The sequence below is a fragment of the Oncorhynchus clarkii genome, chromosome 16 (assembly GCF_045791955.1).
Source record: "Oncorhynchus clarkii lewisi isolate Uvic-CL-2024 chromosome 16, UVic_Ocla_1.0, whole genome shotgun sequence".
NCBI lineage: Eukaryota > Metazoa > Chordata > Actinopteri > Salmoniformes > Salmonidae > Oncorhynchus > Oncorhynchus clarkii.
In genome coordinates, this window is record NC_092162.1 from 23543922 (window position 1) to 23570655 (window position 26734).

The 26734-nt window shown below is 42.7% G+C and overlaps 1 protein-coding gene and 1 pseudogene across 4 annotated transcripts in view; both read left to right on the plus strand.

The window, feature by feature from the left end:
* LOC139368218 (V-type proton ATPase 116 kDa subunit a 1-like) overlaps nucleotides 1-21225 on the plus strand; it is a 40480-nt gene extending 19255 nt beyond the window's left edge. For 3 of the 4 annotated variants that reach the window (XM_071106876.1, XM_071106877.1, XM_071106878.1), the window contains exons 12-22: nucleotides 203-342; nucleotides 921-1084; nucleotides 2605-2695; nucleotides 2846-2964; nucleotides 3135-3351; nucleotides 3768-3875; nucleotides 4655-4852; nucleotides 6082-6099; nucleotides 7517-7634; nucleotides 8014-8185; nucleotides 19758-21225. In XM_071106876.1, the coding sequence (XP_070962977.1) occupies nucleotides 203-342; nucleotides 921-1084; nucleotides 2605-2695; nucleotides 2846-2964; nucleotides 3135-3351; nucleotides 3768-3875; nucleotides 4655-4852; nucleotides 6082-6099; nucleotides 7517-7634; nucleotides 8014-8185; nucleotides 19758-19851 (1439 nt within the window). In that variant the 3' untranslated portion in view covers nucleotides 19852-21225. The remainder of the gene's footprint in view (nucleotides 1-202; nucleotides 343-920; nucleotides 1085-2604; nucleotides 2696-2845; nucleotides 2965-3134; nucleotides 3352-3767; nucleotides 3876-4654; nucleotides 4853-6081; nucleotides 6100-7516; nucleotides 7635-8013; nucleotides 8186-19757) is intronic. The other variant, XM_071106879.1, reaches the window with a different exon arrangement.
* Nucleotides 21226-24206: 2981 nt separating this feature from the next.
* LOC139367282 (serum amyloid P-component-like) lies at nucleotides 24207-25528 on the plus strand (annotated as a pseudogene).
* Nucleotides 25529-26734: the final 1206 nt, after the last annotated feature.

A 26734-nucleotide genomic window follows, 5' to 3' on the forward strand; every position in this document is an offset into this window, starting at 1 on the left:
TTGTGTGTTGTTTTGTCTGTCTGTTTTGTTGTGTCTACATAACTGTCATGTCTCTGTGTGTTTTGTGTCTTGTGTTGCTTTGTCTCTTGTTTTGTCTCTTGTGTTGCTTGTGTCTCTATCTGTATCTTGTTGTTGTTTTCCCCCATGCCATTGTGTTGTACTGTCCACTGCGATGTGTCTTATTGTGTGCTCCTTCCTACAGCACCGTACACCATCATCACTTTCCCTTTCCTGTTTGCCGTCATGTTCGGGGACATGGGTCACGGTGTGCTGATGACCTGCGCCGCCCTCTACCTGGTCATCCGAGAGAGCCGCATCCTCTCCCAGAAGACTGACAATGAGGTACGTCCCACCAAGAGCGCTGATGACATTGTGTGCTTCCGATTCGATTCATATCTCCTTTCTCCTGAAGTGTGCACTCGTTCACTACATCTCACAAACCTAAAAGCATTGGATTGGGGAATGAATGGGCCAGGGTGAGTTTCCACCATGTTTCTTATAACACTTAGTTCCTTTAAAGTCAGTGAAGGGATGTGAGCAAGTGCACACTTTGGGAGGAAGGAGATAATTAGGCCAATGTATTGTAGATGTAATTTGGCAAACTACCCTCTCTTGTACAGTAGGCTACATAACTTGGGGCAATTTAAGTAATGTTTTAGTGTTTGGTGTAGTTGAGTGTTGAATGATGGCTGGTACAGGCAATGACGGATGCATTCTTTACCAGGTGAGGCCTGGGTCGTGTTCATTAGGGTACGCAACAGAAAACATTTTCCAACGTTTTACAAAGGGAAATTAAAATGATTGTTTCTTATTGGACTGGTCTACTTTTTCCCTCTCTGTCCGTTTTTTCCTTTCTGTGCCAATGAACATGACCCAGGCCAGTGCTCCAATGTGTGTTCATACTCTCCCTGCCCTGGCAGATGTTCAACATGGTATTCGCTGGACGCTACATCATCCTGCTGATGGGAATCTTCTCTGTCTACACCGGTATCATCTACAACGATTGCTTTTCCAAATCCCTCAACATGTTTGGCTCCGGTTGGAGTGTCCGGCCCATGTTCAGCCCCAAGGGAGCCAACTGGACGTAAGTTATCCGTCAGTTAACTGTCCAACCTATAAATCCACCAATAACCAACCAATCACTCACGCGACTGCGCGACAGCCAATTGGGAGAAGGCAGTTCTTGGTAACAAGCTTTGACATTAGCTAACAACAAAAGGATACACCCACCACGGGAGATTTCAATAGCATGATTGCTGTTTAACATATTGTAAAAAAAAAATAAAATACTCAAACTTTCATTCCAGTTAATGTCGTAGCAGGGTTTTTCCACGAAAGGTGTCCTTTTTGTGTAGTATAACATGGTGAAAACATTTTAATTCACCTAATTTTAACACTGTCATGACGAGCGGATGTTAAACTCTTCTGAAGTTGGTAACACTGATGTGCCAACTTCTGTCTGTAGCATCGGAACCGTTTGAGATACAAACTAATATGACCCCACTATGGAAAGGGGAGACATTGCTCCGTTTTGCTCTATGACCCCCACAAGTGTCATGGGACTTGTCTGAAGGTAACCCATACAAACAAATGGAAGTATGGAGGTGGTTTTGTGGCAACAAAAATAAGAGGTTAAATATGTGTCCAAAAAAACTAAAATATTCCCTGAGCTTTCTTATATCTCCTAGATATAGGATAGACACTTCAAAACCTTATTCCTTATGATTTATTTTTTAACTGTCTTTTTTGCCATTAATGAATGTTTAATTCAATGCATTTCTAGGCGCTGTAGTATTAAAGGCCAAGTTCAAAATTGTATCATATTTTTTCTTTTTTCTTGTATTTTACCCCAATTATCTCCCCGATTTCGATCTTGTCTCATCGCTGCAACTCCTCAACGGGCTCAGGAGGCGAAGGTTAAGTCATGCGTCCTCCGAAACATGACCCGCCAAACCGCTCTTCTTTACATCCACCCGCCTTAATCCGGAAGCCAGCCGCACCAATGTGTCGGAGGAAACACTGTTCAACTGACGACGAGGTCAGCCTGCAGGCGCCCGGCCCGCCACAAGGAGTCGCTAGAGCGCGATGAGCCAAGAAAAGCCCTCCCGGCCAAACCCTCTCCTAACCTGGACGATGCTGGGCCAATTGTGCTCCTCCCTGTGGGACTCCCGGTCACAGCCGGTTGTGATACGTCTTGGGATCAAACCCAGGTCTGTAGTGACTCCTCTAGCACTGCGGGGTCTTAAAATTCCAAATCAAATTGCTAAATGATCCATAGTATGACCATCTTAAAATAATTTCATATGTTAGCTTAGTACCCCCAACGGCTTTGACTTTTAGAGTTTAAAATCTTCAGAGAAGTCACAGTGAGTGTACAGAGGGACATTTAGCAAGTCTTTATTTATTTATATACAAAATCTGATTTATTGAAAGTTCCATCTGGGGTATATTACAGGGCACTTCATTTATTATACCAGGCTTTTTAAAATCTAATATTGGTGCACTTTCCAGCAATGCATACTAGAACCCCCTTTATGTATACTGTCTGTCAATGATAGCAACGCTCTGCAAATTGTTCACTTCAATTGTCTATAATATATCTAGGTTTGAAACTCTCAATGAAAATAAGGTGCTGCAGCTGGACCCAGCCGTGCCGGGTGTCTTCAATGGCCCCTATCCACTGGGTATAGACCCGGTAAGTCTGTCTGCCCAGTCAGTCTGTCTGTCTGAACTGTTATATTGTCCGTCCCTCTGTTTCTCTGTGTCTGTCTATCTGTCTGCACTTACCGGGAGTCATCTCGACAATGAGAGCTCTTTATCTACGCCTCTTCTTTGTGATCTTCAGATCTGGAACATTGCCACCAACAAGTTGACCTTTCTTAACTCCTTCAAGATGAAGATGTCTGTGATCCTGGGAGTGATCCACATGATGTTTGGCGTCTCTCTCAGCCTGTTCAACCACCTGTACGTACCCCTCTGTGTTTAATGCTGTATGTGGTCTGGATGTCCGTTTTGACCTTTTACCTGTAAACCAGAGTGCCAAAGACAAAAGGTTAATTCATGAAAACGTAATGGTCAATAATGTTATTCTCTTCTCCTCTCCTCATATTTTATTTTCTCTTACTGTGGGCCAGGTACTTCAAGAAGCCCCTGAACATCTTCCTGGGCTTCATCCCTGAGATTGTCTTCATGGCCAGCCTGTTCGGCTACCTCATCATCCTGGTCTTCTACAAGTGGACGGCCTACGACGCTTTCACCTCCAAGGACGCGCCCAGCCTCCTCATTGCCTTCATCAACATGTGTCTCTTCAACTACGGCGACGTCACCAATAAGCCTCTCTACCGGGGACAGGTGTGAACGGGGGACCCTTCCCTCCATCCCTCGGTCTCTCCTAGCTACTCTGGTCCCTTTGATGCCCAGTGGCATATGGGGCTGCATCTCAATAGTGACTCAAAAAGTGACTTAATTTCCTCGTCTTCTTTCCTTTGTCTGCTCCCATCAGAAAGAACTTAACAGATGAGAAGATAGACCCTTGAGGTGTGCCTGTTACGACCCTTTCAGCTTTTCAACACTTTTACCCCCTCCCTCTCTCTCTCTCTCTCTCTCGCTCACACCAGTGCAATCAAAGGAACGGGAAAGGTGGTCACTATTTTAGGCTATTGGGGGCGCAGCCAGGGTCACGGAGAGCGAGTTAGCCTATGTCGCTGATAAGGCTCCATGTCCCCAAAATGTTGTCTGTTAACGTTCTCTCTGTTTTGAATCTATAGATGGGGATCCAGATTGTTTTGGTGCTGATTGCCCTTGCATGTGTTCCCTGTATGCTGATAGTGAAAACTATGGTGCTTCGGCGCCAGCACCTGTGGAAAAAGCACCTGGTATGTTCATCAGATCTAACCTTTAACCTTTACGACTCTAGTTGATTACCTGTTTTTGAGAACCTGTTGTCGTTTTCTTTCGCTTTTTCCGTGGCCTTTCGTTTCTATGGACTGTATGTTGTATTTCTGTAATGTTGTGCTTGGTTGTGTTTTGCCATACAATGATGCTTAAAGCATGCCTTGGAAAATCTGTGAAGTAAAACAAGTATATTTACTTTGCTATATTTTGATAAAAGATTACAAAGAGATTAGAAATAATTTAGCTGCATGTAAAAAATACTTATTTTGTTATTTGATTAACACAGGGCTAGCTTTGCTTGTTTGGCATATTAGTGGCACCTAACAAGTCTCCAATTTGTACAATATTCCCCATAATTTTAAATATTTGACATATATTTTCCATGTCTTTTTTTCCATATATTTTACATGTATTTTGCATACATGATTAACATTTTTACATGTATTTTGCATACATGATTAACATTTTTACATGTATTTTACATATATTTTACATGTATTTTGCATACATGATTAACATTTTTACATATATTTTACATGTATTTTGCATACATGATTAACATTTTTACATGTATTTTACATATATTTTACATGTATTTTGCATACATGATTAACATTTTTACATGTATTTTACATATATTTTACTTTTTTTTCTCCCATATCAATCTGCTTGTTGGGTGCCCCCCTAAGTGCCAAACGCAAACATAACACCCCAAGGCGTGCTTTAAGCCAGACACAGATCTTGTGGCTTTTGTATCTAGTCACAGAAGAGGGAAGAATGCCCTGCAGAGAATCTAGAGCAATCTTTAGAGCAAACAGGCGTGTCCTCATCAACCGGACTCACCCAACAGGGCACACAGAAATTCGGAGGGGTGCGGGTGGGCAACGGGCCCACGGAGGATGAAGCTGGTATCATGGACCACGACGCGCTCTCACAGCACTCTGAGGACGGAGACGAGGTGAGCCAAGGGGTTAACTGACCACGTACCTTTCTGACATTTTGGCTTTGAAGTACCATAATTTCAGACTGAAAGTTAATTCAAAAAAAATCTGAGCTGGATATCTATCATCTGGTTTTCTCTCAGCTTAGAATAGAATCGAATATCTTCCCACTTCGGACCTTTCTTCCTTCTGCCATTCTTAAACATGTATTATGACCTTTCTCCCTTTCAAACGTTGTATCTCTTTCTCATTAGAAAGCACTTCGTTCCCCTCTCTCATTTGAAATCATCCCGTTTTTTATCACACCTTTTAAGACCTCTCGTTCATAACTACAGTATAGCTCTTCCTCTGGATCTTTCTCTCAAACCATTTGAAACCCTTTAAAGGAATGAGTCTGTGGACCTTTTTACAGAATTTGTGGTATCTTTGTAGACTACAGCACGTACTGCCTCACTCTATTCCTTATGTAGCAGCAATGACTTAAAACCCATTAATGTACCCTCACTAAGTAGCTTCGTTACATCGTCTTCCTCTTAGACGTGTGTTTCAAATAGCAGCACTTCTTTCTGTGTGTTATTGAGTGAAGGGGGGATGTGGGTACAAGTGAGGGCAGGGGGGATGGAATGGAAGAGATAAGAAATGGATTTTCTGTTTCACAGTGGGTTCAGAAAAGTAAACAGTGAGGTGATTTTGCATGAGAACCAGCCTCAGTGAGTCATTGCATCAGGGAATGGAATTTGGAAAATATTGTTTCTGAGTCAGAGGTTCTGGGGTTTTTCATGTAGGCCTAATGTTACATTATATATCCTGGTAAGAGGTTTGTTTTTTACAGAGAAAGTGTACTTGATAGTCCAATAAGAGTATACTTTGATGATTTCTTATGAAAAGGTTTATATGTTTACAAAAAAATTGCTGGCTTGTTCTGTAATACAAACTACGACTACTATGAAATGTGTACTGTGTCCAAGATGATATAATTTCATTGTGGGTGTTGGGAGCATCTTTTAAAGTAATGATTCACTGGAAGGCCAACCAGACATTCTCTGGCACCTTTTCTGAACGTTTAAACATTTAGCAAAATGCTGGATTAACTAAAACTGTTATTATGTTGTCGCAAAGAGCCATAGAATGTTATGTAATGCATGCTATTCATTTTTTTGTGATCATTTTTTGCCATCACGGTAGTCATATAACAAATTGCTTCCTGAACCCTGCCACTAACCTTTGACCTCTGCTTACTTTCAAGCATGCAGAGGAGGAACCGGTAAGAGCCAGGCCGTGCATCCCGGCATGCTGTGCGTCTGCCTGTCCCCAATGACAGTATTCTGTGCCCTGTCTGTTTACCCAACCTGCCTACCTACCCACTCTCTGTCAACCACCCAAGAATGACGTGTGTGTGCATCAAATCAAATCAAAGTTTATTTGTCACGTGTGCCGAATACAACAGGTGTAGCACTTACAGTGAAATGCTTTCGTATAGGCTCTAACTAATAGTGCAAAAAAGGTATTGGGTGAACAAAAGGTAAGTAAATAAATAAAAACAACAGTAAAAAGACAGTGAAAAACAGTAGCGAGGCTATAACAGTAGCAAGGCTACATACAGACACCGGTTAGTCGGGCTGATTGAGGTAGTATGTACATGTAGATATGGTTAAAGTGACAATGCATATATGATGAACAGAGGGTAGCAGTAGCGTAAAGAGGGGTTGGCGGGTTGTGGGTGGCGGGACAGCATGTGTGTGTGTGTATGCGTGTGTGTGTGTGTGTAGCAAGGCAAGGCAAGTCCATCAAAAAGCAGTTTTGATTGGATTCCCTAACATTTAGCCATACCATCTGATTGCTCACTTTTTCTTTTTCTCTGCATCTCCTTTCTCACCAATCCTCAGTCCATCCATCCCCACCAATGTGCATTGAGATATCAAAAAGGCATGACTTTATTGTTGCTGTAATGTTTTGCTATTGATATCTGGATGTTGGATGAAAACCAATATCCGAGCTATTCAGCTTCTTACATTTGCCATTGCAACATGTACTGTGCAGTAGTGTTGTTTTTCTTAGCGAATCACGTTGGAAGCCCTTTTCAAGTAGAACAATGAGAGCCAGCGCTGGCTTTTCCGTGAACTGTGAGCGGATCGAAGGACAAAAGAGAGGGATGGAAAAAGGAAGCCTTGCCCTTGCCAAGCTAAACTGAATGATTTTGATTCTCATGTTTTTCACATCTCATACGCAAGGGAAGAAAGCCACATTACCGGTAGTTGTGGATAGATTAGATAAAGCAACCTCTTGAGGTACAATTCACTCAGTATGGAATTACAGCATACTTACAGTCAACTGTAAAGTGAATTTGAACAGCACCAGCCAGAGTCATGTTCAGCAGGGCACACTGTAACAAAACCTTTTTGCAATGGAAAACACAAATCTGTGTTTTTATTAGACAAGCTCAGGTGGTACCTCCCTGTTTCTTTCCTTTTTACTCTCTTTCAAATCCTTTTTTTCCTGTTTTGTTCCTACTGACCATGACCATAGCCTAGATCTGTGTAGCTTCCAGTGGAATGACCATTGTTAATAGTAGACATCTAGTTTCCATCGGAATGGCAGTAGGTCTTAGTGCACATGCTGTTCCAATGGAAGGAGCATTGATCTTAGAACACATCCCTGATGAGCACCTCCTCTCTCTGCAGTTTGACTTTGGAGATGTGGCAGTCCACCAGGCCATCCACACCATAGAATACTGCCTGGGCTGCATCTCCAACACTGCCTCCTACCTGCGACTCTGGGCCCTCAGTCTGGCCCATGCACGTGAGTGTTACCCACACACTGCACACACACACACTACACACAGGTGAATATACTGTGCACGTGCATGTAACTACGTACTCTGTGCACCTAGAAAAATACATGCGCGTGCACACACACAACGAGTAGGCACGCACTCATAACACAAGCATAGTGGACATACAATACGGTTATTTTCTATCTCTCACTTACTCAATCATGCACATACTACATGGCAAGAGGGTTGACACTAATTGGTGGATAACGACCTACTGGTGGAATGAACGCCTTACATCGCTCACTTATCACCTCCCTATCTCCCGTCTGTCTCTTTCTACCTCTCTTTCCCCTTTCTATCTATCTTTCTTTTTTTCTTTCCTTCTTTCTCTCTCTCTATCCACAGAGCTGTCGGAGGTGCTTTGGACGATGGTGATGCACCTGGGCCTATCCTCCAGGAGCGGAGGCGGCTTCTTCGGCCTGTCAATCATCTTCGCGGCCTTCGCCATGCTCACCGTGTGCATCCTGCTCATCATGGAAGGCCTGTCCGCCTTCCTGCACGCGCTCCGTCTCCACTGGTGAGTCTCAAACACGCACGTACACACTACACATGCAGTGCCTTCAGAAAGTATTCTTACCCTTTCACTTATTACACATTTTTGATTGTGTTACAGCATGAATTCAAAATTGATTAAATAGTTTTTTTCCCCCCTCTCACCCATCTACACAAAATACCCCATAATGACAAAGTGAAAACTTGTTTTTAGAAATTTTAGCAAATTGGTTGAAAATGAAATACAGAAATGTTCACACTCCTGAGTCAATACTTTGTAGAAGCAATACTTTGTAGCGTCTTTCTGGGTGCGTCTCTAAGAACTTTCCACACCTGCCCATTATTATTTTCAGAATTCTTCAAGCTCTGTCATATTGGTTGTTGATCATTGCTAGACAACAATTTTTTCAGGTTTTGACATAGATTTTCAAGTAGATTTAAATCAAAACTGTAACTCAGCCACTCAGGAACATTCACTGTCTTCTTCGTAAGCAACTCCAGTGTAGATTTGGCCTTGTGTTTTAGGTTATTGTCCTTCTGAAAGGTTAATTCATTTCCCAGTGTCTGGTGGAAAGCAGACTGAACCAAGTTTTCCTCTAGGATTTTGCCTGTGCTTAGCTCCATTCCATTAATTTTTTATCCTGAAACACTCACCAGTCCTAAACGATTACAAGCATACTGATAACATGATGCAGCCACCACTATGCTTGAAAATATGGAGAGTGCTACTCAGTAATGTATCCTATTGGATTTTCCCCAAACATAACACTTTGTATTCAGGACAAAAAGTGAATTGCTTTGCCACATTTTTTGCAGTATTACTTTAGTGCGTTGTTGCAAACAGGATGCATATTTAGGAATATTTTATTCTGTAAAAGCTTCCTTCTTTTGACTCAGTCATTCTGGTTAGAATTGTGGAGTAACTACATTGTTGTTGATCCATCCTCAGTTTCCTCCTATCACAGCCATTCAACTCTGTAACTGTTTTAAAGTTAACTTTGGCCTCATGGAGAAATCCCTGAGCTGTTTCTTTCCTCTCCAGCAACTGAGTTAGGAAGGACACCTGTGTCTTTGTAGTAACTAGGTGTACTGATACACCATCCAAAGTGTAATTAATAACTTCACCATGCTCAAAAGGAATATTCAATGTCTGTCTTTTTTTTTTTACCCATCTACTAATAGCCCTTCTTTTGCAAAAACCTCCCTGGTCTTTGTGGTCGAATCTGTGTTTGAAATTCACTGCTCGACTGAGGGACTTTACAGATACTTATATGTGTGGTGTGCAGAGATGAGGTAGCCCACAGAGTGAATCCATGCAACTTATTTTGTGACGTGTTAAGTAAATGTGTTAATACTTTCTGAAGACACTCTACGTCTGCACACACACATTACACACACACACACACACACTACACACACACACACATTACACACACACACACATTACACACACACACACACACATTACACACACACACACACATTACACACACACACACACATTACACACACACACACACATTACACACACACATTACACACACACACACACATTACACACGCTCACAGACACCCACACACACACATTACACACACACACATTACACACGCTCACAGACACCCACACACACACACACATTACACACACACACACACATTACACGCACACACATTACACACACACACACTCACACACACACACACACACACATTACACATGCTCACAGACACCCACACACACACACACATTACACACGCTCACAGACACCCACACACGCACACACATTACACACGCTCACAGACACCCACACACGCACACACATTACACACGCTCACAGACACCCACACACACACATTACACACGCTCACAGACACCCACACACACACACACATTACACACGCTCACAGACACCCACACACACACACACATTACACACGCTCACAGACACCCACACACACACACACATTACACACGCTCACAGACACCCACACACACACACACATTACACACGCTCACAGACACCCACACACACACACATTACACACGCTCACAGACACCCACACACACACACACACACATTACACACGCTCACAGACACCCACACACACACACACATTACACACGCTCACAGACACCCACACACACACACATTACACACGCTCACAGACACCCACACACACACACATTACACACGCTCACAGACACCCACACACACACACACACACACACACACATTACACACGATCACAGACACCCACACACATTACACACACACACACACACACATTACACACACACACACATTACACACGCTCACAGACACCCCCACACACACACACACATTACACACGCTCACAGACACACCCCCACACACACACACATTACACACGCTCACAGACACCCACACACACACATTACACACGCTCACAGACACCCACACACACACACACATTACACACGCTCACAGACACCCACACACACACACACACACACATTACACACGCTCACAGACACCCCCACATGCACACACACACACATTACACACACACACAATGACAGACTCTGTATACCGTATCCATGGCCCTGCGCAACCTCCAAATTGATGCTGTTCAGATACCTTGGGATCTGCTCATCTGTTTTCGTGTAAACTCACAGGAGAGCACACATGGTCGGGAGGTGGAGTGGAGTGTGGAATGTGATGGGTAAAGACTCACGGAGTGAATCCAGTGCCTTAGCAGAGGGGAGTGTGCCACTGACTGATGATCCAGTTCACAGCCCCCACAGTCTATCTTGGCTGCATCCCAAATGGTATCCTATTCCCTACATAATCCACTACTTTTGACCAAGGCCCATGTGTCGGGAATAGGGTACCATTTGGGATGCAGGCTAACTGTCCAGTCTTCATGCGATACTCCATTTTTCACTTTCTCCAAAGTGTCCTTTTCCCCCTGAGTTTTCCAGTGATAGAGAGGTCATGTGGAAAAATAGCTCTGCGCAGTGTAACCAAATAGACATATACTGTAGGTAGACAGGCGAGAGGCGATATTTTTAAGAATTGGAAAACTAAATAAACAAAAAACTCACTATCATTCTTTTTTTACTTTGTTAGTGGTCTATCTTTCTTAGGTAAAGGTTTTTGGCATGTTACGTACAGAGTTGGGTTTATTTTCTTAAAACCTTCCTCGTCTGGCACTGGCTATTAAGCACTAATGACCATCTTACCTCATGGTTGTGAAATGAGGTATAGGAGAGTGTGTTTTTGTTGGATGCCAGTATAAGCCTAATGTCTTACGCCTGCTTGCCTGCCTTTGTACTGTAGTCTGTCAGTGTTGGAATGGTGCAGTGCCATACCGCTCTCTCTCCCAAACATCAGTCAGTCTATCAGCTCCTCAAAATGGCCTCCAGGGAAATGCTATGTAGACCACCTCACATAAATAATGGGTGCATTCAAAATGGCAACCTATTTCCTATAGTGCACTACTTTTGACCAGGGCCCAGCTAAATATATTAAAGGCCCAGTGCAGAAAAAGTTTTGTTTTTCTATGTTTTGTATCATATTGTACTACAGCTGATGAGAATATATATATATAAATATAGTAAATAAAACGGAATATATATGTATATATATATATATATAATAAATGAAACTGAAAACTATCTGTTATTGGCAGAGAGGTTTGGAACTCTCTTTCTTATTGGTCTATTAACTAATTTACCTGGGGATGTCACCGGGCAGACCAAAACTCTATCCCACTAAAACAGGTTGAAATTTCAGACAGTCTTTTCAAACAGCTCTTACACTAAAATGGCATTATCATAATTTTCACAATTTCACAGTATTATTCCAACATCATAGTGTGGAAATATACTGTAAATAAAACACAGGAAAATCAAGTCATTGACTGCATTGGGCCTTTAAATGCTGCCCTCTCAACTCTGACAGCTAAATATTTGCTGTGGCGGTGGGACATTCCTTGGCACTTCCCGTGCTTCCCTCGTATGGCTGTCAGCTGAGGCCGGAGAGGAGGAGCGGGAATTGGGAATCCACTCTTTGTTTTTTCAATGCATCAAGACATCAGGTTGCGTTCCAAATGGCACCCTATTCCCTACATAGTGCTCTGCAGTACTTATGACCAGGGCCCATAGGTCTCTGGTCAAAAATTGTGCACTATATAAGGAATATGATGCCATTTGGGACACACCCCAGAAAGAGTGACTATACCAGAGCCTGACCTTGTTCGTTTAACTCTGAAGTTTCTCACCTTGGCTTTCGGTAACTTGACTGAACATAAAAATAAATAAATAAATTAAAAACTTGACTGAACATGTAAACATTGAAGTGAACTTCTAAATTGTCCAGCAGAGGAGGATAGAAAAAATGAGTTTTTGGGTGCACAAAGACCAGAGTCATTATGTAAAGGTGGTCAGTGTACGTCACATTGGTCTGGGTTTACCGATGATTCTGACAATAACGTCCATAGCCTATATCATTCCAAGCATGCACCATTGATGTTTCTGGTCCTGGTGCCATATGAAAAATACCACAAACCTCCAAGATGATCTTATTTGAGAATAAATGTAATCTCTCATAATGAATGTCATTTTAATATCTGGTTGGGTTCCAGTTCCAGTGTAGATGAGGAGGGGAATGTTAAGACGTGAAGGGTCTCATCTGATCGTCTGCCTCTGGATGCTGTGCTTATTTTGGCCATATTTGGTCACCCACCGCTCTGATACGACGTTCCATTCCAGGACGTTGCCCCCTAGGCGGCAGGTAACCTAAGCGGTTCGAGAGGCGAGACAGCCACCGGAAGGTGAGAGCTGGCAACAGGAAGGTTGCTGTTATCAGATCCTAGACGCCATTGCCTGCCCTTGAGCAAAACACTTAACTCCCCACAACAACAGCTCCCTGGGCACCCAGTGTGTCAGCCCCCCGCAACCTGTCTATGTACAGTGCTTTTAGAAAGTATTCACACCCCTTGACTTTTTCCACATTTTGTTGTGTTACAATGTGGGATGAAAATGAATTTAATTGTAACATCTTTGTCAACGATCGCCACAAAATACTCTGCAATGTCAAAGAGGAAGAAAAATTCTCTATATTTTTGTTAATTCGTGGAATATAAAACACTATCTTGATAAGATAAGTATTCAAACCCCTGAGTCAAAACATGTTAGAATTACCTTTGGCAGAGATTACAGCTGTGAGTCTTTCTGGGTCTCTAAGAGCTTTGCACACCTGGATTGTACAATATTTATCCATTATTCTTTAAAACATTTGTCAAGCTCTGTCAAGTTGGTTGTTGATCATTGCCATTTGCCATAGATTTTCAAGACAATTTAAGTCAAAACTGTAACTAGGCTTCTCAGGAACATTCAATGTCGTCTTGGTAAGCAACTCCAGTGTATATTTGGCCTTGAGTTTTAGGGATATTCAATGTCTGCTCTTGTAGAAACATCTCCCTGGTCTTTGTGGTGGTATCTGTGCTTAAAATTCACTGCTCAACTTAAGGACCTTACAGATAATTGTATGTGTGGGCTACAGAGGGGGTGTAGTCATTTAAAAAATCATGTTAACACTATTATTGCAAACAGAGTTAAGTCCATGCATCTTATTATGTGACTTTTTAAGTACATTTTTACTCCTCAACTTATTTAGGCTTGCCATAACAAAATAATTGAATATACAGTGCATTGCGAAAGTATTCGGCCCCCTTGAACTTTGCGACCTTTTGCCACATTTCAGGCTTCAAACATAAAGATATAAAACTGTATTTTTTTGTGAAGAATCAACAACAAGTGGGACACAATCATGAAGTGGAACGACATTTATTGGATATTTCAAACTTTTTTAACAAATCAAAAACTGAAATATTGGGCGTGCAAAATGATTCAGCCCCCTTAAGTTAATACTTTGTAGCGCCACCTTTTGCTGCGATTACAGCTGTAAGTCGCTTGGGGTATGTCTCTATCAGTTTTGCACATCGAGAGACTGACATTTTTTCCCATTCCTCCTTGCAAAACAGCTCGAGCTCAGTGAGGTTGGATGGAGAGCATTTGTGAACAGCAGTTTTCAGTTCTTTCCACAGATTCTCGATTGGATTCAGGTCTGGACTTTGACTTGGCCATTCTAACACCTGGATATGTTTATTTTTGAACCATTCCATTGTAGATTTTGCTTTATGTTTTGGATCATTGTCTTGTTGGAAGACAAATCTCCGTCCCAGTCTCAGGTCTTTTGCAGACTCCATCAGGTTTTCTTCCAGAATGGTCCTGTATTTGGCTCCATCCATCTTCCCATCAATATTAACCATCTTCCCTGTCCCTGCTGAAGAAAAGCAGGCCCAAACCATGATGCTGCCACCACCATGTTTGACAGTGGGGATGGTGTGTTCAGCTGTGTTGCTTTTACGCCAAACATAACGTTTTGCATTGTTGCCAAAAAGTTCAATTTTGGTTTCATCTGACCAGAGCACCTTCTTCCACATGTTTGGTGTGTCTCCCAGGTGGCTTGTGGCAAACTTTAAACGACACTTTTTATGGATATCTTTAAGAAATGGCTTTCTTCATGCCACTCTTCCATAAAGGCCAGATTTGTGCAATATACGACTGATTGTTGTCCTATGGACAGAGTCTCCCACCTCAGCTGTAGATCTCTGCAGTTCATCCAGAGTGATCATGGGCCTCTTGGCTGCATCTCTGATCAGTCTTCTCCTTGTATGAGCTGAAAGTTTAGAGGGACGGCCAGGTCTTGGTAGATTTGAGGTCTGATACTCCTTCCATTTCAATATTATCGCTTGCACAGTGCTCCTTGGGATGTTTTAAAGCTTGGGAAATCTTTTTGTATCCAAATCCGGCTTTAAACTTCTTCACAACAGTATCTCGGACCTGCCTGGTGTGTTCCTTGTTCTTCATGATGCTCTCTGCGCTTTTAACGGACCTCTGAGACTATCACAGTGCAGGTGCATTTATACGGAGACTTGATTACACACAGGTGGATTGTATTTATCATCATTAGTCATTTAGGTCAACATTGGATCATTCAGAGATCCTCACTGAACTTCTGGAGAGAGTTTGCTGCACTGAAAGTAAAGGGGCTGAATAATTTTGCACGCCCAATTTTTCAGTTTTTGATTTGTTAAAAAAGTTTGAAATATCCAATAAATGTCGTTCCACTTCATGATTGTGTCCCACTTGTTGTTGATTCTTCACAAAAAAATATAGTTTTATATCTTTATGTTTGAAGCCTGAAATGTGGCAAAAGGTCGCAAAGTTCAAGGGGGCCGAATACTTTCGCAATGCACTGTAAATTGACTCAATACATTTCAGCTTTTCATTTTTAATTTGTAAACATTTCTAAAAACATAATTCCACTTTGACATTATGGGGTATTGTGTGTAAGTGACACAGAATCTCAATTTAATACGTTTTAAATTCAGCCTGTAACACAACAAATGTGGAAAAAGTCAAGGGGTATGAATACTTTCTGAAGGCACTGAATGTGTACTGCATGTACAGTATGTGTATGTACAGTGCATTCAAAATGTATTCAGACCCCTTCACTTTTTCCAGATTTTGTTACATTACAGCCTTATTCTAAAATTGATTAAATAGTTTTTTTCCCCTCATTAATCTACACACAATACCCAACAATGACAAAGCAATAACCGTTTTTCACATTTACATAAGTATTCAGACCCTATACTCAGTACTTTGTTGAAGCACCTTTGGCTGCGACTACAGCGAAGATACAGAGAAGATACGTCTGGTAAGACGAGGGGCAGGGGTGTGTGTCTATTTGTCAATAACAGCTGATGCGCGATGTCTAATATTAAAGAAGTCTAGAGGTATTGCTCGCCTGCGGTAGAGTACCTTATGATAAGCTGTAGACCACACTATATATCAAGAGAGTTCTCATCTATATTATTCGTAGCCGTCTTTTTACCACCACAAACCACTGCTGGCACTAAGACCGCACTCAACCAGCTGTATAAGGCCATAAGCAAACAAGAAAATGCTCACCCAGAAGTGGCGGTCCTAGTGACTGGGTACTTCAATGCAGGAATACTTAAAACCGTTTTACCTGATTACTACCAGCATGTCACATGTGCAACCAGAGGGAAAAAACTCTACACCACCTTACCTCCACACACAGAGACGCTTACAAAGTTCTCCCTCGCCCTCCATATGGCAAATCTGACCATAATTCTATCCTCCAAGTTTTCCTGCTTACAAGCAAAAACTAAAGCAGCAAGTACCAGTGACTCGCTCAATACGGAAGTGGTCAGATGACATGGATGATAGCTACAGGACTGTTTTGCTAGCACAGACTGGAATATATTCCGGGATTCATCCAATGTCATTGAGGAGTATACCACCTCATCGGCTTCGTCAATAAGTGCATCGACAACGTCGTCCCCACAGTGACCGAACAAACATATCCCAACCAAAAGCTATGGATTACAGGCAACATCCGCATCGAGCTAAAGGCTAGAGCTGTCGCTTTCAAGGAGCGGGACACTAATCCGGGCATTTATAAGACCTCAGACGAACCATCAAACAGGCAAAGCATCAATACAGGATTAAGATGTAATCCTACTACACCGGCTCTGACACTCGTCGGATGTGGCAGGGCTTGAAAACTATTTCGGACTACAAAGAGAAACCGAGACGTGAGCTGCCCAGTGACACGAGCCTACCAGACGAGCTAAATGCCTTTTATGCTCGTTTCGAGGCAAGCAACACTGAAGCATGTATGAGAGCACCAGCTGTTGCGGACGACTGTGTGATGGTAGCCGATGTGAGCAAGACCTTTAAACAGGTCAACATTCACAAAGCCGCGGGGCCAGACGGATTACCAGGACATGTACTCAGAGCATGCGTGGACCAACTGGCAAGTGTCTTCACTGATATTTTTAACCTCTCCCTGACTGAGTCTGTAATACCTACATGTTTCAAGCAGAACACCATAGTCCCTGTCCCCAAGGAAGCGAAGGTAACCTGCCTAAATGATTATCGCCCCGTAGCACTCACGTCGGTAGCCATGAAGTGCTTTGAAAGGCTGGTCATGGCTCACATCAACAGCATCTTCCCGGATACCCTAGACCCACTCCCATTCACATACCGCCCCAACAGATCCACAGATGACGCAATCTCTATTGTGCCCCACACTGCCCTTTCCCACCTGGACAGAAGGAACACCTATGTGAGAATGCTGTTCATTGACTACAGCTCAGCGTTCAACACCATAGTGCCCACAAAGCTCATCACTAAGCTAAGGACCCCGGAACTAAACACCTCCCTCTGCAACTGGATCCTGGACTTCCTGACGTGCTTATCCCCAACACTTGGGCCCCTAAGAGGTGTGTGCTCAGTCCCCTCCTGTACTCCCTGTTCACCCACGACTGCTTGGCCAAACACGACTCCAACACCATCATTAAGTTTGCTGACGACACAACAGTGGTCGGCCTGATCACAGATAACGATGAGACAGTCTATAGGAATGAGGTCAGAGACCTGGCAGTGTGGTGCCAGGACAACAACCTCTCCCTCAATGTGAGCAAGACAAAGGAGCTGATTGTGGACTACAGGAAAAGGCGGGACGAACAGGCCCCCATTCACATCGACGGAGCTGTAGTGGAGCAGGTCGAGAGTTCTTTGGTGTCCACATCACTAACAAACTATCATTGTCCAAACACAGCAACACAGTCCTGAAGAGGGCACAACAACACATTTGCCCCCTCAGGAGACAGAAAATATTTGGGATGGGTCCCCAGATCCTCAAGAAGTTCTACAGCTGCACCATTGAGAGCATCTTGAATGGCAACTGCTCGGCATCTGACCGCAAGGCGCTACAGGGGATAGTGCGTACGGCCCAGTACATCACTGGGGCCAAGCTTCCTGCCATCCAGGACCAAGCTTCCTGCCATCCAGGACCTACATGTACAAATTGCCCCCCCCCCATACCTACATGTACAAATTACCTCAACTAACCTGTACCCCCGCACACTGACTCGATACCGGTATCCCCTGTGTATAGCCTAGTTATTGTTATTTTATTTTGCTACTATTTTATTATTTTTTACTTCAGTTTATTTGGTAAATATTTTCTTAACTCTTCCTTGAACTGCACTGTTGGTAAAGGGTTTGTAAGTAAGCATTTCACAGTAACCTGTTGTATTCAGCGCATGTTACAAATAAAGTTTGATTTAATTTAATTTTTCTTTGTCACCAACCTGACCAAGGCCCTTCTGCTCCGATTGCTCAATTTGGCGAGGAGGCCAACTCTAGGAAAAGTCTTGGTTGTCTCCAAGAACACAGGAGGCCACTGTGTTCTTGGAGACCTTCAATGCTGCAGAAATGTTTTGGTACCCTTCCCCAGATCTGTACCTCTACACAATCCTGTCTCGGAGCTCTACGGACAATTCCGTACAATTGAGCTCAATTTCGAGTCTCATAGCAAAGGGCCTGAATACTTATGTAAATAAGGTATTTCTGTTTTTTATTTTTAGTAAATTTGAAAAGATTTCTAAAAACCTGTTTTCACTTTGTCATTATGGGGTATTGTGTGTAGATTGAGGAAAAACATTTTTGGAATCCATTTTAGAAAAAGGCTGTAACATAACAAAATGTGGAAAAAGGGTTAAAAGCGGAAGTACGATTTCAGTTGAACCTTGTGTGCAATTGATTATCATTATCTTAATCCATCTGCCCTTGCTTACTTCCCTTGGCAGATTTGATAGAACTGTGGGAAATCAGTATGATGGAAACTAGTTGGAGCTATTGCTTCCTTCCACCCATCCATGTATCTCAGATCTGCCAGAGGAGTAAACGAGGACAGAGGAGAGAGGCAATGAAGTGCAGCCTCAGTCACTGGCAAGATACTGCCCCCCCCCCCCCCCCCACCCCCCCCCCACCCCCACCCCCACCCCCTCTCTGGGGAAAGGGATGATCGACAAGTGGCTAGCTACATGTAGCTTAGCAGTATAACATCAGGTTATTTAAATCAAATGCAAATGGAAGTGTTCCACTTGTTAAAAATACATTTTATCCTTTTCTTAATGTAAATAATGTTGGGTAAGCACAAAAAAAGAAGTTGACTTCACTTGGCTTCTCACCAGTTGTCAGCAAGTGGATGATGCTGTGTATGTTGCTTTCAGCCAGTTGAATAGATATTCAGCTACTGTCGGTAGGACAATCCAGCTTGAAAGCGAAGTAGGGACAGCAGTTGTTCCACGATTTAAAATGTTTCTTCTTTAAGGTTTGTTCTCATTCAGAGAGGAGATGGTGTTACTGCCAAGCATCTGGCCTCGTAACTGAGGAAGGAACATGCTGCTCGTTAAAGCCCGAAATGTGGTATAATGGTGCCGTCCAAAGACCGTCCAAGTTTATTTGAGGCTTTTTGACTCATGTCCAGGAAATGTTGGACGAAGTATCATAATTGACTATGATAATTTGTAATTGGTCTTAACATTCGAGAGGCAACCATTTCTTTGTTTTGTGTTGTGGCGGCTGGCTCGAGGCCTCGTCCCAAAACTCCATCGACCTGTTCAATAAACCTCTGATCTTTAGCGGTCCTTTTTGTCTCTTTTTTTAGGGTGGAGTTCCAGAATAAGTTCTACACGGGGCAGGGCTTCAAGTTCGTCCCCTTCTCCTTCGAGAGCATCCTGGAGGGGCGATTTGACGAGTAAACCAGCTCGGCCACATCCCTGACAAATCCCAGACCAACACCCCCTCCCACCCCCCACCCCCAGACTTTTCCCTCTATAAACGTTTCTGCATGGACCCCCAAACTGCAGGCTCTCTTACCCCCTCTAGGAGCCATGTTGTGACGTGTCGGTTTTGTGAGTTGTGTGTCTGCGCTCCTCTTTGCCCCACTCCAGCCTCGCAATGTTGTGAAGTGTTGTTGTTGTTTTTCCATTTTCACGAAACTCCCTCCTTCCTTCCGCGATGCCATGAGAAGTTGCTACATATTGTGTGTTGTCGCGTTTCACCCATGAGCTCTTCATTCATATGAAAGATGGTCATGAAGTGTTTATTCCAAAACGCATGGCTATGTAATGACAGCTGTTGACAACATGTGTATGTAATGATGCTATCCCGTAGCACTGCTGGTACTCACATCATACAATTTTGTGAAAGTGGTGAAGAGAACAAACGATGGGTCGGTGACAAAGTAGCAACACTGTCAAGTTTTATTCTCTGGCATCCTATGGCATCCTATGGCATTCCCTCAATGTGACTGGTGTAAAATGTTCTGGTATATCTATTCAAAGAGAATGTCCTGTGTGTTGTGGCTCTCCCTGTATATATTGTTTTGTGCAGCATGATCTAGCTATTAGCGTGACCGTGTCAAGAGGAAATCATAACAGATGCTTCCTGCTAAGGATATGACCAAATTGAGATGGGGGAGATTATGGGGACATGTTCAGGAGCAGTTTGATTTGACTGTATTTTCTGAACCCGCTCCGTTGAGGAGCAGGCAGAGCGATATTTAAATCAAAACATAAAATGCCTTTCTATTGGTTACTGTACTGTACTCATTTACTTGCCCCTAACTCGCAGCAACTGTATTGTTGTTTATGATACTGTAGTACTTACACATATATTATTTTAAATGCTAGATTTGTAGCCTATTCTACCCTCAAACTCATGTGATGAAAACAACACTCTCTTTGGTTCATATCGGTGGTTGTGTGTGATGTGGGCTGTCAAGTAATGAAACATATCTATCAAAATACACACATTAAGTCCTCTCTAGTACAATCCTATGGTATGTAGTCATCGACAAATATTTATTTTGTATTATTTTCGTTCTGCGAATACATATTTTAACTGGTTGTCAATGTGGTCATCTGAATGGTTGTGTTGTGTTCATAGTCGGTGTGTACATGTGCGCGTGTGCATGCCCTGCAGAAGGATTGGCCTATTTAAAACAAAGTCCTGTTGTTAACGGTCAAATTTACTCTGCAGTGTAACATGTGCTCTGTCAGTTGATGTTTGTACATGATATCAGTCAGATGTGTTTGTGAAGCTAACTATTAAAACAAAAGTGTTTGGAGAAATGGCCCTAGTGTCCTCACTTTCATATTGTGATTGTTATTCATTGTTTACAGTAACTATAGTTTTTCAGAGGTATACCCATCAGCTTTAAAAGGTACTTCACACAAATGACAATATGACATATTGGTTTCCTTACCCTGTAAGCAGTCTATGGAAGGTAAGACAGGAATCCATGCTTTGGTTTTGTGTACCTGTCTACTGTCTCCAAATGCTAACTTTTTAGCATAGACTGCTAAAGGAAAGGAAAGGTAAGGAAACCGATATGTATTTGTGTAATTTGGGTGAACTATCCATTTAACAGTCATCGATACCTCAAATTCCCATGGTCAAGCACATACTTCCATCCACCCTCATCATCCCTGGATTTCTGAACTCACTTCTTAGGGTTCCTGTTTTTTTGATTCCCTGGTCTATTGTTGAATACTTCAGTAATTGATTTCCATGTATGAAGGTAAAGCCCTCAGAGATTTACAGGCCTCCTTTGTTTGAAACAAGAGGAACAACATCAACATGGCCCTGAATACACAAAATGGGAGCTCCTCTGCCAAGCCATCCCACCCACTTCCCAATCCCCCCCTTCCATATGGCCTCAGAAGCCTGTGGAAACAAACAACCTGTTAGGACAATGCATCGTTATAATGGGAACTCCAGGCTAACCTCTCATGCCTCTTCCTGATCAAATCCAGGCATACAACAGCTATACTCAATAGGCGGTCCGCATTCCGCATCCGGACACAGAACGGGGTCAATACGGACCACGGGTCTTGACAAAAAGGAAGTAAATCACAACTGAAGTGGACTGTTTTTGGAATGACATTGGCCTAATTGTCCCTCTTTTCGTTGGCTAATTAGTCTAGAGGCCTTGGAGGATGTTCTATGTACAACCTGGTTGCCGGGGGACATGAGTGTATTACCAGCTGAGCACAGACGATAGTGGAGATCCATAGCGCTCACTAGCGGCTGCCCAGGCTAGCATGAGGCACATTCCTCAATGTGGGCATTCCTGCATCTGCAGAAACCCCCTTTTATACTTTTATTGGTCCATTTTTAAGCTATGACTCCGGCACAGGAGGGAGGCTGGAGCGATCCAGTACAGTAGGTGGCAGTAATGTAAATAATGTTGGATTCCAACTGCCGATAAAGAATCGGCAGAGGGTGACAACAATAGCTAGCTATAGCTAGTACACGGGGCAGGGACGACCGGTAGACAATGTCTTTCACGCCCGCCTGTCGGTCACTGTTTTACCGAAGGAGGATTCTGGTAGAAATTAGGTTGAGGGCGAAAAACACATAATACTTTTATTCCCCTTTTGACCCATATTCAAACGTGTCACACAATCATGAAGATGTTGTGCTCAAGGGGGTGCATTCATGCAGGACCAGTGGGGTGCTTAAGGGAGGGGTGTTCATGCAGGAACAAGAACGCCACCCACGCAGGAACGCCCGCATTGTGGGTTGCAGTTGCACACAATTAGCTGGTTTCCGCCAAATGGATAGCAAGCACGCTCGTGGCCATCAGCTCCTTGAAGTTTTCTGACGTGATGGCCAGAGAAGCATGAAGGAGATTAAAAAAATATATATATATATTTAACCTTTATTTAACTAGGCAAGTCATAAAGAATCTTGAGTAATAAAACAGGCGAACACCCGAGAAAGTTATTTAGCAAAGAAACGCTGCCAGAGGTAACACAAGAGGGAGCTCAACCCTTCAGTCGATGAGTGGGAGATATGAGAGTAGCTGACCAACAACCACCATAGATATGACTGCACATTTGGACTGGGGATACCCCAAGCCTACTCCCTCCCTCCATAAACTTGGAAGACTTAATTTCCCTTTCAAAGCATACAAATTCCTGTGAAGATTGGTACAAGTCTCGAGCTCTCTGGAACATGGAAGCACTATTTGTATTTGAAAGAAAATCAGATAGGCATAAGCATGTCCAGGAGAACTTAATTATCCATTTTAAATGAAAGAGGAGAAACGTCTGGTCTCCGCTAAAGCACTATTTTTTTATCATTCTTTATTTTATAACTGCGATAACAGGTATTTTGTCCTGTCAATAGCCTTAGGAATTGTAATATTTATACGGTAGTAATGTATCTAGCCTAAATGTGTCTAGCCTAAATGTGTAAAGACCCCTTTACCTTTTCCACATTTTCTTATGTTACAGCCTTATTCTAAAATTGATTAAATAAATATTTTTCCTCTTCAATCTACAAACAACGCCCCATAATCACAAAGCAAAAACAGGTTTTTCGAAATGTTTACTAATTTATTAAAATTTTTAAACAGAAGTACCTTATTTACATAAGTATTCAGACCCTTTGCTATGAGACTCAAAATTGAGCTTAGGTACATCCTGTTTCCATTGACCATCCTTGAGATGTTTCTACTTGATTGGAGTCCACCTTTTGGTCAATTGTTTGGACATGATTTGGAAAGACACACACATGTCTATATAAGGTCCCACAGTTGACAGTGCATGTCAGAGCAAAAGCCATGAGTTTGAAGGAATTGTCCATAGAGCTTTGAGACCAGATTGTGTCGAGGCACAGATCTGGGGAAGGACACCAACACATTTCTACAGCATTGAAGGTCCCCAAGAACACAGTGGCCGCAAACTGAGCAATCAGGGGAGAATGGCCTTGGTCAGGGAGGTGGTCACTCTGAAGGAGCTCCAGAGTTCCTCTGTGGAGATGGAATAACCTTTCAGAAGGACAACCATCTCTGCAGCACTCCACCAATCAGGCATTTATGGTAGAGTGGCCAGACAGAAGTCACTCCTTAGTAAAAGTCACATGACAGCCCGCTTGGAGTTTGCCAAAAGCCACCTAAAGACTCGCAGACCATGAGAAACAAGATTCTCTGTTCTGATGAAACTAAGATTGAACTCTTTGGCCTGAATGCCAAGCGTCACTTCTGGAGGAAACCTGTTACCATCCCTTTGGTGAATCATGGTGGTGGCAGCATCATACCGTGGGGATGTCTTTCAGCGGCAGGGACTGGGAGACTCGTCAGAATCAAGGGAAAGATGAACGGTGCAGATTAATGAGAGATCCTTGATGAAAACCTGCTCCAGAGCGCTCACCTTCTAACCTTGAGTGACTTGAACCAGATTGAACATCTGGAGAAACCTGAAAATAGCTGTGCAGTGACGCTCCCCATTCAACCTGACAGAGCTTGAGAGGACCTCAGAGAAGAATGGGAGAAACTCCCCAAAATACAGGTATGCCAAGATTGTAGTGTCATAACCAAGAAGACTCGAGGCTGTAATCGCTGCCAAAGGTGCTTCAACCAAATACTGAGTAAAGGGTCTGAATACTTATGTAAATGTGATATTTCAGCTTTTTATTTTTAATAACTTTGCTAACACTTCTTAAATCCTGTTTTTGGTTTGTCATTATGAGGTATTGTGTGTAGATTGATGAGGGGGGGATAAAACATTTTAATCAATTTTAGAATAAAGCTGTAACATAACAAAATGTGGAAAAAGTCAAGGAGTCTGAATACTTTCCAAATGCACTGTATGTTTGGGCTTCCTGCGGTCAATTTGCAGTCTACAAATGGTTTGTAATTAAGTTTCGGCTCTCTGACAATACACTCAACAGAAAATCGTCCCGAGGCTGAATCTAGTTGATGATCTCTAATTCAGGCTATGTTTGACACATGATATCATGTTGTAATCAATTCCACACCCTTTCCAATTTCTCAGGGACAGTGTTCTCGTTCCTGTTGGAGAGTAACACTTTCCATGTGAAACTCTGCTAAAATCCAGACGCCCATTTCCGCTATGACCGTGTGCTTGCGGTTCTTCTCTGAGGTTGGCAGAGGCCAGTCCATTGTCTCACTGGCAGGCCCGTCATGATAAGGATTTGCTGTTGTTCAAACCATATGTGAGGGGAGCATACTGAGTGCACATCAAAGAAGCTGGACTGGATTTCTTGAGGTTGCCAGATAATAAGAATGAATGGAACTCCATCTGCTGGACCTGGGACTCTTACACTGGTCTGACCCAACTCTGGATAAATGGGAAGTGAAGTACATGGAAGTTTGTCACTTCGGAGTATTATTTTAGGTTAAGAGCAATACACATATGGGGTGGTGCTTTCATAGATTACAGTCCTTTGTGGGGGACCTGGCCAATGTCCACTTATGGGATAGTGTCCTCCCTCCTTGACAAATCCGATTTTCATGTGAAGGGGAATTCCTTCACTCCAGGAAATATTCTAAACTGGAAAGCATTAGAGTACATAACTGAGGGGAATGTGTTCAAGGAGAAGAGTGATTTTGATAATGTTGCCTGAACACTAGCATGATTTTTTATCTGTCTTTCAATGTGTGTGATAACTGTTTCAGCTGTTTCAACATTATTATATGCTATAATACGATTTTCTTGCTTCCTGAGTATTTACTGAATACACTCTTCTAATTAGAAAATGTAATATTCCCCTGATGCAAATCAAATCAAAGTTTATTGGTCGCATGCACAGATTTGCAGATGTTATCGCAGGTGCGGCGAAACGCTTGTGTTTCTAGATCCAACAGTGCAGTAATACCTAGTAACACAAAACAATACACACATAATCCAAAAAGTAAAAATAAAGAAATTAATAAATATCAGAATGAGCAAACTCAAGAGTCAAGGATATATATATTCCAAAGCATTATGGAGTGCCATGGAGCAGTTTAGTTACCATACAGCAGATGGCAGTGGTGAGCCATCCCACCACCCAAGTAGTATTTGGATAAAGTTACGTGACTTGCGTTTGTATGATGAAGGCAGTCGAGTGGATTGCGCCATGTTGTCATCAGTGGAGGCTCCTCAGAGGAGGACGGGGAGGACCATCCTCCTCACTGAAATCATAAAAGTATAATTTAAAACATTTCAAAGTTATCCTTTTTAGATAAAACTATACTAAATATAATCATGCCACCAAATAATTGATTAAAACACACAATTTGCAAAGGTCTACAGTAGCCTCAACAGCACTCTGTAGGGTAGCTGAAGGACAGCTAGCTTCCATCCTCCTCTGGGTACATTGACTTCTAGCTGGCTATGACTATCCATCACAACCCTGAAACTCTTCCAAGTCAAGGTAAGCTTTTGTTTTTACTAATTTATTGTCACCGGAGCCCTCCGCTGTAACTGCTTACTGACTGTACACTAATGTTAATGCATGATTGTAGCGGGTTTACTAGCGCATTAGTTATATTAGCTATGTTGACTAGGACGTTACTTTAGCTAATATGGTGACAACGATGTAGACTGTGGCTTGGAAAGGTTTTTTAACCTGGTCAGTTGATGTGTTGTGCATTGAATTCTGCGAGAACATGGTGTTCACACGTGATCAGGGGTGTATTCATTCCGCCTATCTGTTGAAAAACATTTCTTAAACGGAAGCAAACTCAAAACAGGGATAAACATGAATTTGTCTAGAAACTCTCGTCTGTAACTGTTGGACTAATGATTACATCCTATATCAGCTTGCAGGCAAGAGTGCGCAAGGGGT